Consider the following 15,418-nt stretch of genomic DNA (forward strand, 5'->3'; position numbering starts at 1 on the left):
CTGAGAAAAACGTTTCGTCCCTCGTTGTTCATTCGACGTACACTCTTAGAAATGAACTTCACCGCATAGCACGCTCCTAACCAACCATCATCTCGAATGATATCGTTATCTGCCCTGATTTGTTGAAAACGGTAGGCGTACGACATTGTTGTGACAATTATGAACAGCATAAGTGTCACAAAAAAGGCGTACGCCTCCCGTTTTCAACAAATCAGGGCAGATAACGATATCAATCGAGATGATGGTTGGCTAGGAGCGTGCTATGCGGTGAAGTTCATTTTTAAGAGTGCAGCAGGAACAGAAACAAGGGACAGGATATTGTACACGGGCACGCAGGGGTTTCCGTTCCGCGCTTCACTTCCCCTCACATTTCTATGTCTGCCCCTGAAGAGGCCGTCGTGAAGGGGGTGACTGCATCGGGGCTTCCCTCCCATGGCACCTCCCCCCCCCCCCCCCCCCCACGAAATGTAGTAAACAAGGAGTAAGCGTGTTGCTGTTTCTCGGCTCTTGGCAATTCGCCCAAGTGCTCAACAGACTGAATCGTCACTGCCTGCACTCTTAAAAATGAACTTCACCGCATAGCACGCTCCTAGCCAACCATCATCTCGAGTGATATCGTTATCTGCCCCGATTTGTTGAAAACGGGAGGCGTACGTACGCCTTTTTTGTGACTTATGCTGCTCATAATTAGTCTCAGAAAAGGCGTACGCCTCCCGTTTTCAACAAATCGGAGCAGATAACGATATCATTTGAGATTATAGTTGGCTAGGAGCGTGCTATGCGGTGAAGTTCATTTTTAAGAGAGTGGGTATAGCGCTGGTGATCACGAAGCTTTTTTCGGTCTCTGTCTAGCCCCCTCCTTCTCTTTGTACACCGCTCATAACCAGCCCATTCCTGTGCTAACATCGTTGTGATTTTTTTTTTATTTCATTGTTTCTTCTTTTTTTTTTCGTGTCATTCTTTTTCTTCTTTTTCTTCAGTCCACTCATTATGCGAAGAGCTCAATGGCTATCAGGATGGGTGGAAAGTACTAGTGATTTTACTAGCTTTCTTTTCCAGGTGAAGAGTAAGTAAGCTACGTCTTTCCCTCGGGATATCCTTCGGGCTGAGAACCTTCACTACTTCCAGGAAATCAAAAAGAATGTTGATGATAGCGCTGTCGGTTGGCTGCATTCTCCTTCTGACGCTAGGCATCGCTACGGCTACCGGTAAGTACGCTATTTCTGCTTACACATGCGGGTTATGGTATACTATTCCACTTAGACGTTGTGGAACAACGCTGATTCGTAGCCACAATGAAAACGTAAGAGGGGGTAACGTCTTAGAAATGGGGTACGAAACGCTTTTTGAAGTGTTTCAGTAAAACGGACCCTCCTCATTTCGACTATGGCGACGTGCATCATCATCCATGTGAGACTGGGCAGCAGCCCATCTGGTAGTCGAATGTTTCAACCGACGAAATAGAGATATACGTATAGAGCGCGCAACCATCCTGCACGCAGGGCTGACACAAACCCGCCATTGTTGTAACTGCCCTCGAGCGGGTGCTTTTGGCATAACTGCAAACTTGTCCTGGTCGCATGTCATGGAAAACGGCATTTTGAGGTCGTGGGACTTTGTTTACATGCCATTTTGCCGCCTACCGACATATTTCCGTCGTCATAAAGCCAAGAGATGAACGTATTTTGCCAGCGTAAACTATGCGGTGCTTCTTCCGCAACAATGGTAGACCATGGTAGACCATTTTTCCTTGCATCGCATCGGCGCAATGGGTCTTAACGCGCGGTCGTCATCACATCTTTGGAAGTCAACAGTACGAGGCCTTATGTGCAAAACTGCGCCATTTACTGCGAGATTATCGGATAAAAATAATTACCGTGATCGAAAGAGATCCTAAACGTCGCGCGGAAACATAAAACCGCATTGTTTACACGGGAGCCGCCATCTTTAAGGTCACGTGTGCCTTGACGTTAGCTGTGACCTGTCCAGGATGCATTGTGTTCGCCCAGCACGCTTTCGTCTACGGGGCAATACATTGGATGCCTGTGATCTTGCATTTCCCCTTGAAGTTTGAAGCTTTAAGGAGGCCTCTCGCACTCCTTCGCTCAAGGCAAAAACGAACGAAGAGCCTAACCGAAGGAACAATGAAACGCGAGTGCGCGACGCACGTTGGGTTGAAGCGGCCGTGGGACATGCACACTGGAGTCAGTGTAACTTTTTCTGCGCGAAAACATCCAGCTGGATTGGCTATAAAACCGGTTCCTTAAATTGTTGGGAGGCATTACGGAACCGATAAATGCCACGGATTTTCGAAAAGTACGCGCGCAAAAACGCGCACCAAAGACCGCCATTTGCAAACAAGACAAGGTGAGGTCAACATGGCGCCATCCAGGGCGGCTTCAAATATGGCTGCCGGTTTATCCCTCTATTTCCCTCTCTCTCGTTGACTTTAACGAAGTAGTCGTATACACGAGGAATAAATCCTCGTCCTCCGCTTTGCCCCTGCATGTAATTCGTGAGGTTCCCCAAACAGTCCTCGAGCCTTGCATGGTCGCCATCTTGATACCACGAGATGGGTTTGGAGAGAGGCTCCCTTTCACGCTAGTCCCACAGCGGCAATTCTGTATTTTCCGAGATTGAGAACGTTCCTATATGCTACAGCATTTACCAGCTACTGCTGTGCGAACAATTGCCGCACTTGCTTTGTATGGAGAGCTCGCACCATAGCCCGCCTGCACAAAAGATAAGTACGAGTCCCTCTCACACATAGGCTGAGAAGTACTCATCAAAAAGAACTCGTTACAAGTTAATAACGAAGTTCTTCAGCATGAAATGTAACTGACAGCTCCTGAGTTACTGAAAAAAAGACTGAGTTACCTCCAAGTTATTTCGGACACAAAATAGCATTACGCAGGTGCAGCGCGCGTGAGCAGTTGAGTTAGACCTTGGAGTTGCCTGCGTAGGAGTGCAACACGCTTATATCGTTTCCGTTTATGTCCAACAATAGACCTCTCCCTGTTTGTAAACAAATGACGTCATAGTGTTCGACAGCGCCACATATTTGGGAACTATGCTCGAAGCTAGAGGTGAACAAGGTCGCGCTCGAAAGCCACGTACGGTCTTGAGGGGAATACGATATTGTCCCTTAAAGGGACGCGACTTTCGGTCCTGCTTTCTTTCAATGGGAGGCAGCGAACAAGTGCCCGTTCGTGGAACTCAGACCTCTCCTTCCGATTTGTTTGGGTGTCAGTCTGTCTACCAATGTCATGGTGACGTTTCTCCGGTAGAGGTCTATTCGAACGCTTTGCGGCTTACTCCCTGTGGCGCACAATGGTTCAGCTTTATTTCAATGGCAGCGGTTCTTACTTCCAGAGTAAAAATACTGTCATTGATTGTACATCGCGTTTTATGGCAAAAAATACAATGAAGGAACTGCAGAGAAAGCAAGAAAATATGTGGACGTGAATGAAAAGAGTTAAAAGTAACTTGGAAGTAAGTTGCTTTGGCAAAGTAACCTAAAAAAGGAACGAGTTCCTCTGAAAGTTACCACGGCGCAAAAGTACCGAATTAAGTAGCAAGTTACCAAAAAAAGGAACTTAGTTAGAGTAACTAGCTACCTCGAACTCTGCTCTCACATTCTCAATGACCTTCCTGGCAGAGCTTCCTGCACGTGCACGAAGCGCGTGATCACTGTACTGCCAAGGCTATTGAAAATGATTACTGAGACTTGTACTCAACTTTTATGCAAGCGACCCATGGTAAGCCATATGAGATCTGTTCATACTAAGCATCTATCAGCACAAGCCGCACAGAGTACATGCATTTGTTGATGGTTTTGCAGACGGTGTGATTTATATCATTACAGGCGCTTTGCAGTTCGGTTCAAAGGGCGGAGGGGGCGATGGGGGCGACGAGGACGGAGATCAAACTGTCAATTACGAGGACTTCGGCACGGGCAATCCTACGACGACAACTACGACGACGACCACGACAACTACCACGACGACGACCACGACAACTACCACGACAACTACCACGACGACGACCACAACCACGACAACAACCACGACCTCGACGACCACCACAACTACGACGACGACGACGACGACGACAACCAAGTATCCCCGTACGCTTCTGTTGCTACTTGTGCTGGCGATATTTTGATATTGCGTCTACAGTCACTCGTAACTTGCAGTTCCACAGAAGACCATCACTTGCGTTGCACGTTGGACAGACAAGGCATTCTTTCCACCGGATGGCCTATGTAACATCCTTTTATTTACGCAGTCGTCGCCTTTCCCGTCTTCAGAGTCACTGTTTGCACAGTTCCTTGCAAATGCTCAGAGTTATCGATGGACTTATCATGGGATAGACATAGAGGCCTCGTAAGTAGCCTGGGCTTTTGTAATTGTGAAACTTTTCGAGAACTGCTTGTTCGGGTGTGTCTGCACCGTTTTGTACCGCTCTGCACCGTTTCTCTACCGGAAACTGCCTCTTCGCAAAGCACAAGAAGCACCCCAAAGCGCCCTGAAAGAACTCGTGTTGTGACGTAAAGTCAGGTGAGATGTTTCTACCGGCTACCGAGACCAGTCGGGAATCATCTGCTAGTGGCGCTACCGGTCCACTGGTCCGCTTTATACGAGCGGTGGGCGGTATTAAATAGACTGCGAAAATAACTAGTTGGCGACTGGCGTGACGATAGCAGAGCAGTTGGGGGAACAGCTTTTCTCAGCAGCGGATTCGAAAGCTCTCTCGCGTCCCAGGATTGCGCACAGTGCTCGTAGTCATTGTGCGAGTATGTATTCCGCACTCTTAAAAATGAACTTCACCGCATAGCACGCTCCTAGCCAACCATTATCTCGAATGATATCGTTATCTGCCCTGATTTGTTGAAAACAGGGGGCGTACGCCATTTCTGTGACACTTATGCTGTTCATAATTGTCACAGAAAAGGCGTACGCCTCCTGTTTTCAACAAATCAGGGTAGATAACGATATCAGTCGAGATAATGGTTGGCTAGGAGCGTGCTATGCGGTGAATTTCATTTTTAAGAGTGCGGGGCTTGACCATATACAATATCGACTTTTCTGACATATTCCGATTCTACTACTAATTACTCCTTTTTCGAGGCACTCCATGCTCCGTTTAGCGAGACGCGCGGCACAGAGAAACCAAGTGGGAATGAACCTTGGCGTTCTTCATTGGAGACTTGCGGGGCCCGCGAACAGAAGCACTGTGCGTCACACCACAATCCCTGCCAGTATGACGTTGGTAGGCACTGGAGGCGACGTGACTGTCTTCCCAGCGGACAGACACCTTAAACCAATGGGCAAGTTGGATGCCCCAGACTCATTGGAGCTGGGAGGTAGGATATGTACACCCTCGGACAATTTTCAATTACAATGGGCTGGAAAGGCCGAATCACGGAACAGCAAGTGGCTGTCGTCGGACTGCCCCCGCTAGAACGACCAGCCATACGGGAACTTGCCGTCCTGCCACACCTACTCACGACATGTGGGAACACATCCACGTTTGTTCTCGGCACTCTGAAATGAAGGCCCAGTGCACGGGATATCCATAAAAGCTGATGCCACAGCGTCTTATCCCAGACAGGTCCCTATCCCGCTTCAACCAGCTGTACAACCTGCGCTGCAAGGCATAGATGGGCGTCATCAAGGAGGTTGACCACGCAATCGAGTGGAAAGAAAAATGAGGAGCTAAGAATCCGTGTTGAACACAGTGAAGTAAACGGCCTAGTCATTCGCGAGAGGTTGCCCGTCGAGGAAAATTTCTATACCAAAATTATTCAACGAGTTGGACAATGCTGGATGGTGGCAATTCCCCCAGCAGCGCAAGAGTAACACTACATACTGTTGTACTGGCAACTGGCAACTTGCGAAAAGATGTGCACCGCCCTAGGGATCATATCTGTTGGTACAGAGGGAGAGCGTGACAACACGTGTGAAACATACACGAACGGTTCACCTTATCGGTGATAACAGCACGCATGTACACTCTTCCCCACATAGCACGCTCCTAGCCAATCATCACCCCGAATGACAACGTTCTCGCCCCTGATTTGTTGAAAACGGGAGGAGCAGCCTATTTTGTGGCCATTATGCACGGCACAAAATAGGCTCCTCCTCCAGTTTTCAACAAATCAGGGGCGAGAACGTTGTCATTCGGGGTGATGGTTGGCTAGGAGCGCGCTATGTGGGGAAGTTCATTTCTAAGAGTGTAGATATCAAATTGTACATATGACACTCCTTCCCTCTCCAAAAGGAAAGGCTAATACTGGACAGATAACGAAATGACGCGAAACCGTTGATAACACAACTAAACTGCAACAGATCCCATCCTCGTCGCCAATGTCATAATTGCCTGTGACTGTCGCTAACGAAGTCACTGGACATCACCGGTGAGCAGCACCGCGAGACTGGCAGCGAGCAAAAAGATGTGCGCCGCTCCCACAGATTCGTACTTTTCCGTACCTTATCTGCTAGAGGGAGAGAACGCGACACAACGCATGTGAAACATGCACGAACAGTGCCCTTTAGCAGTGAAAACAGCACCCATTGAGATATCAAATTGTAGATATAACTACACAGACACACACACACACAATTACTACAATAGTCTATCCGGTCGATTTCAATTACTGAGATTGTACCACTTGGTATCGCAACCGCACCAGGATTGTTTCAGAGGAAAATGTACGGGGATCCCTCAATGTCTCGACGGCGTAGTTTGCGACATGGACGAAGCTTTTCGTTTTGCACACGATAGAATAGACCATGCATTTCAAGCTGGAAAAAGTACTGCAATGCTGCAACGGCTATAGGACTATGGGAGCGCTACGTTGCAGTGGGTGAGGCAATTAAAGGTACAGGGACAAACAGATTGCTTGACTCCATAGCTGGTATCTTTTCTTCGACTGCCATCAATCAATTGGAGCTATGGGACGTGAAAGAAGTGTCAGTTTCATATGACGTTCTTGGAACATTCAGTATCATCATTGTGTTGGCGATGAAAGCTGTTGTTGAGACATGTCCTTGATGAGCAGGTAATTTCTGCAGATTCGGCGAAGACTGAGGCCATTTTGAAGATGAGGTCTCCAGAAAATACGGCAGAACATCGGGTCTTACCCTGGAACCACCTTGCAAAGTTTTTGCCAGGAATAGCGGACGAAACGAAATGGCCAGCCGCCTAGTCAGGGACCTTTCCCTTTTGTGGCTGGTTCACATTTGTACTGCGTCACCTCAAGGAATCGAGGTGGACCTGAGGACCGCCTCAAGACAAAGCATTTCAAGACATTAAGGCGGCTTTGTCTAAGACTTCTATTTTGTCCTACTACTGGCAGTATCAGCAGACGCATCATCCTACGACCTCAGGGTTGTACTGCTCCAGTGGTGTACAGAAGGATACAGTCTACCTGTTACGTACGCTCCGCGTGCCCTATCAAGCATCACACAGAAATATGCCCAGTCTGGCTGTAACATGGGCCTGTGAGCACCACGGATGCAGATATTTCGCATGCGCACCCTTGAGTACGGTTTCTTGCGCGTCAGGACAAGCAGCAACAAACCGTCGGCTGGAGGCAGAGATACAGGCATACGAGACGTTAGCAGTGGAACAGCTCCCAGCTTCCCCGAAGATGTTTTAACACATACGGAAAGAGATGAAGGCTCGCTCAGTCGGGTTAAAGGTCCTTTAATACCGCCAAAGCCAGAGGCCGAAGGTAGACTGCATGCTACATACAGATGTCAACAAGTTCGCGAGTATTGCTGCGGAACTGTCAGCCTCACACGGCTTGCTAATATGAGATTCGAGGATCGTGATACACCCGAGGCTTAGGCAGGAAGTTCTTGGCACGCCTCCATGCAGGACACGAAGAAATTGTGCGGTGTCGAGTAATGTCATGTGATGCGGTGTGGTGGCTTGGAATTAGCAGGAATGTACAGTGTCTAGTTCGCCAGCAGTTCAAGCCTTCCCCAGCGGGACTCTTCTGCAAACTGACTTACCAAATAAGCCCTGTAAACGGTCGACTCTGCTTAGCCGTAGTAGACTTCTACTCAAGGTTCTTGAAAATGAACAAGCTATGGACGTCTACGACTGACTGCATCATCCGTAAGCCGAAAAGTAGCCCTGCACGCTATGGAATATCACATATCGTGCGCCTCGACAACTGCCCAAGTTCCGACAGTCAAGATATCAAGAGGTTTTGTTTCGACTTGAGAATTGGGATGATGACATCAAGCCATTACTATCCGCAAAGTAACAAGAAGCCGAAAGGGCTGTTCAGACAGCTAAAAATCTCACGAAGAAATGACCCAGAACAGACACCAGGTGCAGAGTGGTTTACGCCCGGGGAACTCCTCATGGGGAGACTGCTTCAGACATCGGTTCCCACGACTAAATCTGCTTTGGAGCCTTCTTGGAAGTGCACGCTAGTATACAAAAAATGTAACCGTCATTAAAATACAAGGCAGGCAGGTCTCCCATCAAATACCACATTAATGCCTTCATGCATGTTGAAACCGCGCTGTTCAGGCCCGTGCTTTACCCTGCACAGCAGCTAAGGTTCAACTTCTTAGGGACTGAGCACGGTATGGTAAGACCTTCACCCAATCGAATAGGCGGAAACCATGCTGGAACTGTCGTGGAGGCAAGGGTGATAACACGGAGTGGTAGAATTTCTAGACCACCACTGTGCTTCGGATATTGTAAGGCATAATGTAAGTGCCCGTTGCACCGACACCGACGCAGCTCACTGAGCGTGAGCCAGTTCGAGCTTGGATGCTCGGCTGAGTAGACTGAATAAACGGTTTGTATTCTTCTGCCTCGGAAACAGTGACGGTATTAGCGCCGGGGCTTGCCCCAGGGCCAAGGAGGCACCAATCTCAGCTATGACGACGGCACGGAACTCTGCAGCCCCGGCGCGGCACGTTCTTTAACGCCACCACTGCTCGCTGACACTATATGCTTGACTTTGTGTAGGCTCCCTGTACCCAATAAGGAAGATTCAGAGTAGCGCTGAATCAGAAATAGCGCTAAGGTACGCAGCAACAAGTTCTCTAGCAGTACTCTGTTTGACTTTCAGCGCTGCTGCCGCCGCTTACCGGCAGCTGACGTCCGTCACCGGTAAGCGGGCGCTGCAGACGTACTGGACGGGTAAGATATCTGTTGTCTCTGTCTTTGACCTGGACCTGACAACATCCACCAGTGACACTCAACTCACCAGCATCATCAATCTGCTGAAGGTACGTTCGTACACCGCGAAATCTCCAGGTTTCCTCTCTGATATCCTCTGACCAAGTACGCGTGTTTCTGCAGACGCGGTTCATTGGCACGCCTATTAAGCTGGAACCGCACGGGGCGTAAAACCTTCAGCGCATAAAACGCACCGGTGAAGACAGGCGGGCTGAACGGTATAGATCAAGTGGACTGGGAGTTGTATGCACTAGTGCGAAACATACTAAATACCGAGTACGTGTAACGAGATGCCTGTATGGAAGTGTGCTGTACCAAACTGTCTTGCACCGAAACGTCTGCGTACCACGTGGGACGTGTGGGGTGAGGCATTGCCATATAGCAGCGAAAAATCCCTGGCAGCAAATTTCCCTGGCGCATTTCTTCACGATGGTTTCGCGTAAGCGAACCAGCACTTGGACGTAAAAAGGGGCTTCTGTTATCATAATAAGCTAGCAGAACACCATCCTCAACCCTCAAAAGGAAAAAAAGTGTCGAAAAAGTTTTCAGGCCATGCTCTCTTCCTTACTCTCGCGGATACCGTTCCGTGGGTCGTATCCCAAAGACACCCTGCCATGCCTAATGAGCTGCCCAGTTTTGAGTCTCACGCGACAGCGCACAGTCCCCGTCGCGCTGAGGAATACTTGGCGGCGATGTTCCCTCTTTCGACAAAAATTCGATGATGGCACGATGCTTGATTCTTTGTTTCAACGCGGCGGGTCCGTAATATGTTACGAACGTAAACATGTGTTGCCGTTGCTTTTCAGACAATCGATTCACTTCAGATAGAATTCAGAAGATACAGAAATGTGTACGGGTACATTATGTTCGGCGCCGCGCCCCTGTTTAAGGGGAGAAATGACTACAGCGTTACGAACACTTTGAAGACAAAGTTTCAGCGGGTGATAAAGTACGACTCCGGTGACTATAACTTGCACTCTTGTAACTTGCCTCACTCGTTTGCTTCCCAGCGAGGCCAGACCCGACTTGGTGCTCTACAGAACAGCCCTCCTACGAACTTTAGTGAACGACCCCAACTGCCACGAAACTGGTAGTACTGCGTGGGAAAACTCTCCTCTGCCCAACATTCAGGCGTCATTCGTAAGGTTTTCTTTCACTAAGAATAGCACAAACCAAGGGAAGCAAGGCGAACGAGGTTTTAAACCCCTGGCTAGAAGTAGCGACAGGAGTGTATAGGCCTTTGGCCCTTGCTACATGCCTTGGTGAAAGCCGTTGTACACTACATAGCCGTTGCTTGTCTTTTTCGGAACGTATACTACGTGGTCGGTGACATCCTGTTTCCCTCTCGTGAAGGTTGAGGCCCTTGCATTCAGGAACCGTATCAGCCTGCGGCCGACAACAAGAGAGGCGCTAGCGTTTCACTTGGGAGGTCGCTGGAGTAATTTTGGAAGTGATCGCTTCACGTCGGCTGAGCTCAAGTTGCCGCTAGTGATACCAACCCAGAAGGTATGCAAGTGGAGTGGCTCAGGATCGAGCCTTCGCTTCGTAAGTATTTAGCATCGATAGTATTTTAGGAACGCAGAGGACGTTCTGACGCCCAAAGTCATCCTATGCCATAAAGCAGTGCTTCCCAAACTGAGACGCGACCCCAAGGGGTTCGGGATAGATTCAGTTTGGGGTCGCAAAACGGCTCGAGGGGAGAGAGCTAAAAACGGCAGGTGACGTCTTTGGACACGTAAGACGTCTCGCTGCGGGCCTGTTTGTCTGGAATGTCCTAAATGTCTGGACAGCTACACGAAGCAGCGACACACTAAACACGTACACCTTTTTAAGACTTCCTTATACCATGATCTGCCCGCTTTTATGCGTCACGAAAGAGTGCGTGGTGTCAGCCCCCAAGGCCTATCAAACGCGCACAATCTAGTGAGTAGGAACAGTCACTCCTGCCAGCATGCTTTTTTCCCTTTCAACGATACTTTCTAGCCCGTCCATTTTTGTGTATTACAGTTCACGCACTAAAATCGTGTAAAAAAAGTTCGCGATACGACATCTGTAGAGCATTTCCAAGTATCTCTGAACAAATTTTTTTCTTGTTTTGAAAACAGCCTTGATAGCCCATAAACACTTGCCTAATGGATGTGTATACTCACATTCTGCACAACTTATTATTCCGGTTGCCAGTAGCAGTTCGTGACAGGCTAAGAAAATGGTGCTCAGAATAATGTGTCTATTGTGGAGGGGTGGGTTGGGGCCGTCCCTTACAAAAAAATAAGTTTCCTCAATAGACTTCCTTTGGACTATTGAATATATAACCTGCCTGTTTCAAGTCTCTCGACATCTTTTCGACTACCATTTATCGTTTCTTTGGACTGTCAATGGGTGATGCACCAACAGTCTATAGACAATCCGCTATTAGAAAGGAAATGGACATCTGCCGTTGCCTGTCTCGTTGTGTCGTGTTTTAATTTTTACCTTCTTTGTGGCAGTTGCGGGCTTCCTTGTACGTGATTTTTGTCGTCCAGTAACTCCAAATTTTGTTTTCATTTTGGGCTCTGAAAATAATGGCCAGTCCCTGAGCAGGATGTAACAGGACCTATACGATGACTGAACGTATAGATAGTAAAGTATGGTACCGTAACGTTGGACCTGAAATGCACATGTGTAACACGCAGTGTCGCTGTGGACCACTGCTGTGTCGGCAATAACAAACAAAAGTACATTTGTGTCATTCGAGAATCGTAAGGATGTTCTTGCAAAACTCATGACAATCTGCTCAAAATTCGAACCGACATTTTGCGCTGCAGAAACCGAACCAATATGCCTGAACCTGAATCCAAACCGAACCGAAAAAAAAATAACGGTTCCGATCCCTGGTTGAACTCGACGGACTTGGATGCGTGCGTTATCTGCTCGTCCTTGGTTTGTAAAACGGCTCCCTTTCTTTCTTTTTTGTTGTCATTGAGCTATCCGCTATTTTGTAGTAGTCTATACGTACGCTAAATATTTGTGTGCTATATGTGTTATATTATGTGCGAGAGAGAGAATCTCGATGTAACAAGGCTGAAAATTTAGAAATGCATTATGTGAATAAGAAGCAATCATATACAGTATGCTACATTCGCTACAGCAAGAACACTACCTTTTCGTCAAGGAATATTGTTGCTTTCAGTGAGCATGCCGTCGGCTTTGCAGGAACCTGACAGCAGGAGACAGCAGCAAATCCCAACAAATCAGGGCAGATAACGATATCATTCGAGATTATGGTTTGCTAGGAGCGTGCTATGCGGTGAAACGAGTGCCAATCGTGAACTGGGAATGACAGGGAACCCCCATAATAGAATGTAACTATTAATTCGTCAGCGATCAGTCAAGCGATTCAACACTTACCCCTGTGGATATGATTTGTTGTACTACACTCTTAAAAATGAACCTCACCGCATAGCACGCTCCTACACTCTTAAAAATGAACTTCACCACATAGCACGATCCTAGCCAACCATCACCCCGAATGACAACGTTCTCGCTCTAGATTTGTTGAAAACGGGAGGAGGAGCCTATTTTGTGCCGTGCATAATGGGCACAAAATAGGCTCCTCCTCCCGTTTTCAACAAATCAGGGGGTGAGAACGTTGTCATTCGGGGTGATGGTTGGCTAGGATCGTGCTATGTGGTGAAGTTCATTTCTAGGAGTGTAGCCAACCATTATCTCGAATGATACCTTTATCTGCACTGATTTGTTGAAAACGAGAGGCGTACGCCTTTTTTGTGACTTACGCTGTTCATAATTGTCACAGAAAAGGCGTACGCCTCCCGTTTTCAACAAACCAGGGCAAATATCATTCGAGACGATGGTTGGCTAGGAACGTGCTATGCGGTGAAGTTCATTTTTAAGAGTGTAGCATTACCTTCACGATAGGAAGCATACACCCTCGTGACTATTAAATTTTCGACTTTTTTTTTCTTTTCTCAAATGTAGCTCTGCTATGATCCCAATGATAAAGACTTCTCTACCAAGAGGTTCGTTGTCTACCACTGTCAGGGTGGACAGGACATCATCGACCAGACGAGAGTGTTACGGTTGTTGCGTGCATATGACGACTGGGTGCTCGCCGTTGACACAAATGTCACAATGAGAGTTAAGGTACGTACGCCACCTTGTTTGACTGTACCGGAGCGTTATGGGTCGCTGGGGGGGGGGGGGGGGACGATTAGAGCACGGTCTTTCAGGGCCGTGTGCTCATTTTGTGTGTGTGTGTGAGTAACGTACCCCTGTAACCTGTTGCTCAGGGGCTCATATGTTAGCTATAACACTGACTGGGGTATTCCCACTACAAATCTCTTTTAGGAATCTACGAGGTCCTCTTCCTGCATTTGGTTATGGTCTCTAGCACTTCCGCATGAGTCACTTCAGTCTTACCGTATACAAATATGCATGCGAGAAAGCGGCAGTATAGCATTGCTTTGCGGATTTGGCTTGCGGAGAGGAACGAATATTTGTTTGCAGATAAATGCACTGAAGGGAAAATACTACTGTAATCCAAATTTCGCACTTTGCATATGCTATGTGCCGAAGGTCTAATCACGTCGGTTATGTGTCTGCAGAATACTACCACTGTACTTTTCTCTATCACTTTCCCGACACACCAGCGGCATGGCCGAGTGGGCTAAGGCGTCCGCTCGTTGGCGGTAACCAAGGTCGTGCTGTAGACTGGGAGGTGGTGGGTTCGAATCCTACCACCGGCTGTGCTAGCTGTCTGAGGTTTTCCCTGGGTTTTCCGAAGACTTTCCAGACGAATGTCGGCACAGTTCCCCCTGAAGTCGGCCCAGGACGCATACTAATCCCCCTGTCCCCCCACTCCTTCCTGCTGTCCTCTCTCCATCTGTCCACATCTGTACGCCGCTCATAGCCACAGTTGCTTCGCGGCGCTAACACGCAATTAAAAAAAAAACTTTCCCGACAGGTACTCAGCTTAGACTACAGACTGATAAAAATGGAAAAATATTCGTGTTCGACGAAGCGTTTTATTTTCACAATTTTGCAATTTTTCTATTGCCTTTGCCATGGCAGACAACATGGCGGTTTGAAGGCTGCAAGGAGTGCTGTTGGTTTTCAGCGTTTTTTTGTTTTGTTTTTTTTTCACCATGCGGTGAAACGTGATGAACTGAATTCAAGTGCACATTGCCCTATAGTACTGCATGTCGTATACCGGCATGGCGTCAGGTACTTGGCACAGGTCCGAGGTACGCTGCCAATCGCTGATAGCTGCACTAATAACTGTTATACGAAGAGGGAGTGGAGGAAGAATTCTGTAGTACCTTTCCTGCATACTGCTTTGCTCGGCTGTACATTTCCCACATGGGTGGTGCAGCTATCAGGTGATAGCAAATCTGCTTCGCAATTTCCAGGTTCACCTGTTTGTATAGGCGGGGATAGAGCACCTCCACCAGGGGGGTGCTGAAATGTACAGCTCGACTGAAATGTACAGCCAAGCAAAAGATCTTATTGACAATCAGCGTGAACTTCCGGAATAAAGAGCTACAACAGGTGTAGACAACAGGTGTAGCATGAGACAACGAACTCCGTTCCGAAAAGATCTGGTCCGTCGTACACAGGCGTAGAGGATCAAAGTAGGTATATCGAGCTAGGGGAAGGTGGAGCAAATCGGTTATAGTAACGTTGAAGAATTATTTCGACCATGTTAATGCGCATGGGCATGCAAAATTATACGTTACTTCAGAAGTATAGAAACACAGCACGAGCGCGTAAGTGTAACGTAGTGTGCAATAGCGTAGTGCAAGTCTTCTTATGATCAAGGACGCCAGATGAGGTAACGGAATTTCGGAGTATAATATATGTGTAGCGCGCGCTACATTGCGCCGCCACCAGTTGAACATTGTAACCGAGCTGGGGGGGATATACGGAGGTACATAGCAGATATATGGAGGTACATACTACTACATTATTTCAGATGTGCAAGGCAAGACAACAGGGCTTTCACGGTGGCTACGTCATGTTCGGCTTGCAGGACATTATCTACAAGGGTGTTCTAGAAGGGAACTCTTGCAATGACACCTACAGCGATGGCTACAGGGATATTCGCCACGTCAAGGAATACCTGAACGACAATTTTCGTGTGTGCCCAACACTACAAAATTGGAGGAAACGTTCCGGCGACTGTTCGTGAAATAAATTCCGGCCCTGACGATCA

The 15,418-nt window shown here is 47.9% G+C and overlaps 2 protein-coding genes across 2 annotated transcripts in view; one reads left to right on the forward strand and one right to left on the reverse strand.

Annotated features, from left to right (window-relative positions):
• The window catches only part of LOC135387593 (membrane metallo-endopeptidase-like 1), a 132,204-nt gene that overhangs the window by 10,236 nt on the left and 106,550 nt on the right, over positions 1-15,418 (reverse strand). The gene's annotated exons all lie outside the window — the stretch shown is intronic.
• On the forward strand, positions 862-15,418 carry LOC135389038 (uncharacterized). Its single transcript, XM_064618982.1, has 10 exons — positions 862-1,066; positions 1,129-1,208; positions 3,866-4,126; positions 4,196-4,385; positions 9,101-9,260; positions 10,017-10,159; positions 10,221-10,350; positions 10,564-10,755; positions 13,186-13,350; positions 15,179-15,418. The coding sequence occupies exons 2-10, from the start codon at positions 1,142-1,144 to the stop codon at positions 15,392-15,394; spliced, it is 1,524 nt and encodes a 507-aa protein (XP_064475052.1). The 5' UTR covers positions 862-1,066; positions 1,129-1,141; the 3' UTR covers positions 15,395-15,418.

The sequence above is a fragment of the Ornithodoros turicata genome, chromosome 3, assembly GCF_037126465.1.
Source record: "Ornithodoros turicata isolate Travis chromosome 3, ASM3712646v1, whole genome shotgun sequence".
In the NCBI taxonomy this organism is placed as follows: domain Eukaryota; kingdom Metazoa; phylum Arthropoda; class Arachnida; order Ixodida; family Argasidae; genus Ornithodoros; species Ornithodoros turicata.

Excerpts from the sequence above, each read along its gene's own strand:
- LOC135389038 (XM_064618982.1), top strand. The coding sequence starts at position 1,142 with ATGTTGATGATAGCGCTGTCGGTTGGCTGCATTCTCCTTCTGACGCTA. Across the intron at positions 1,209-3,865 it reads AGGCATCGCTACGGCTACCG|GCGCTTTGCAGTTCGGTTCA; the intron begins GTAAGTACGCTA and ends ATATCATTACAG. Across the intron at positions 4,127-4,195 it reads GACGACAACCAAGTATCCCC|TTCCACAGAAGACCATCACT; the intron begins GTACGCTTCTGT and ends CGTAACTTGCAG.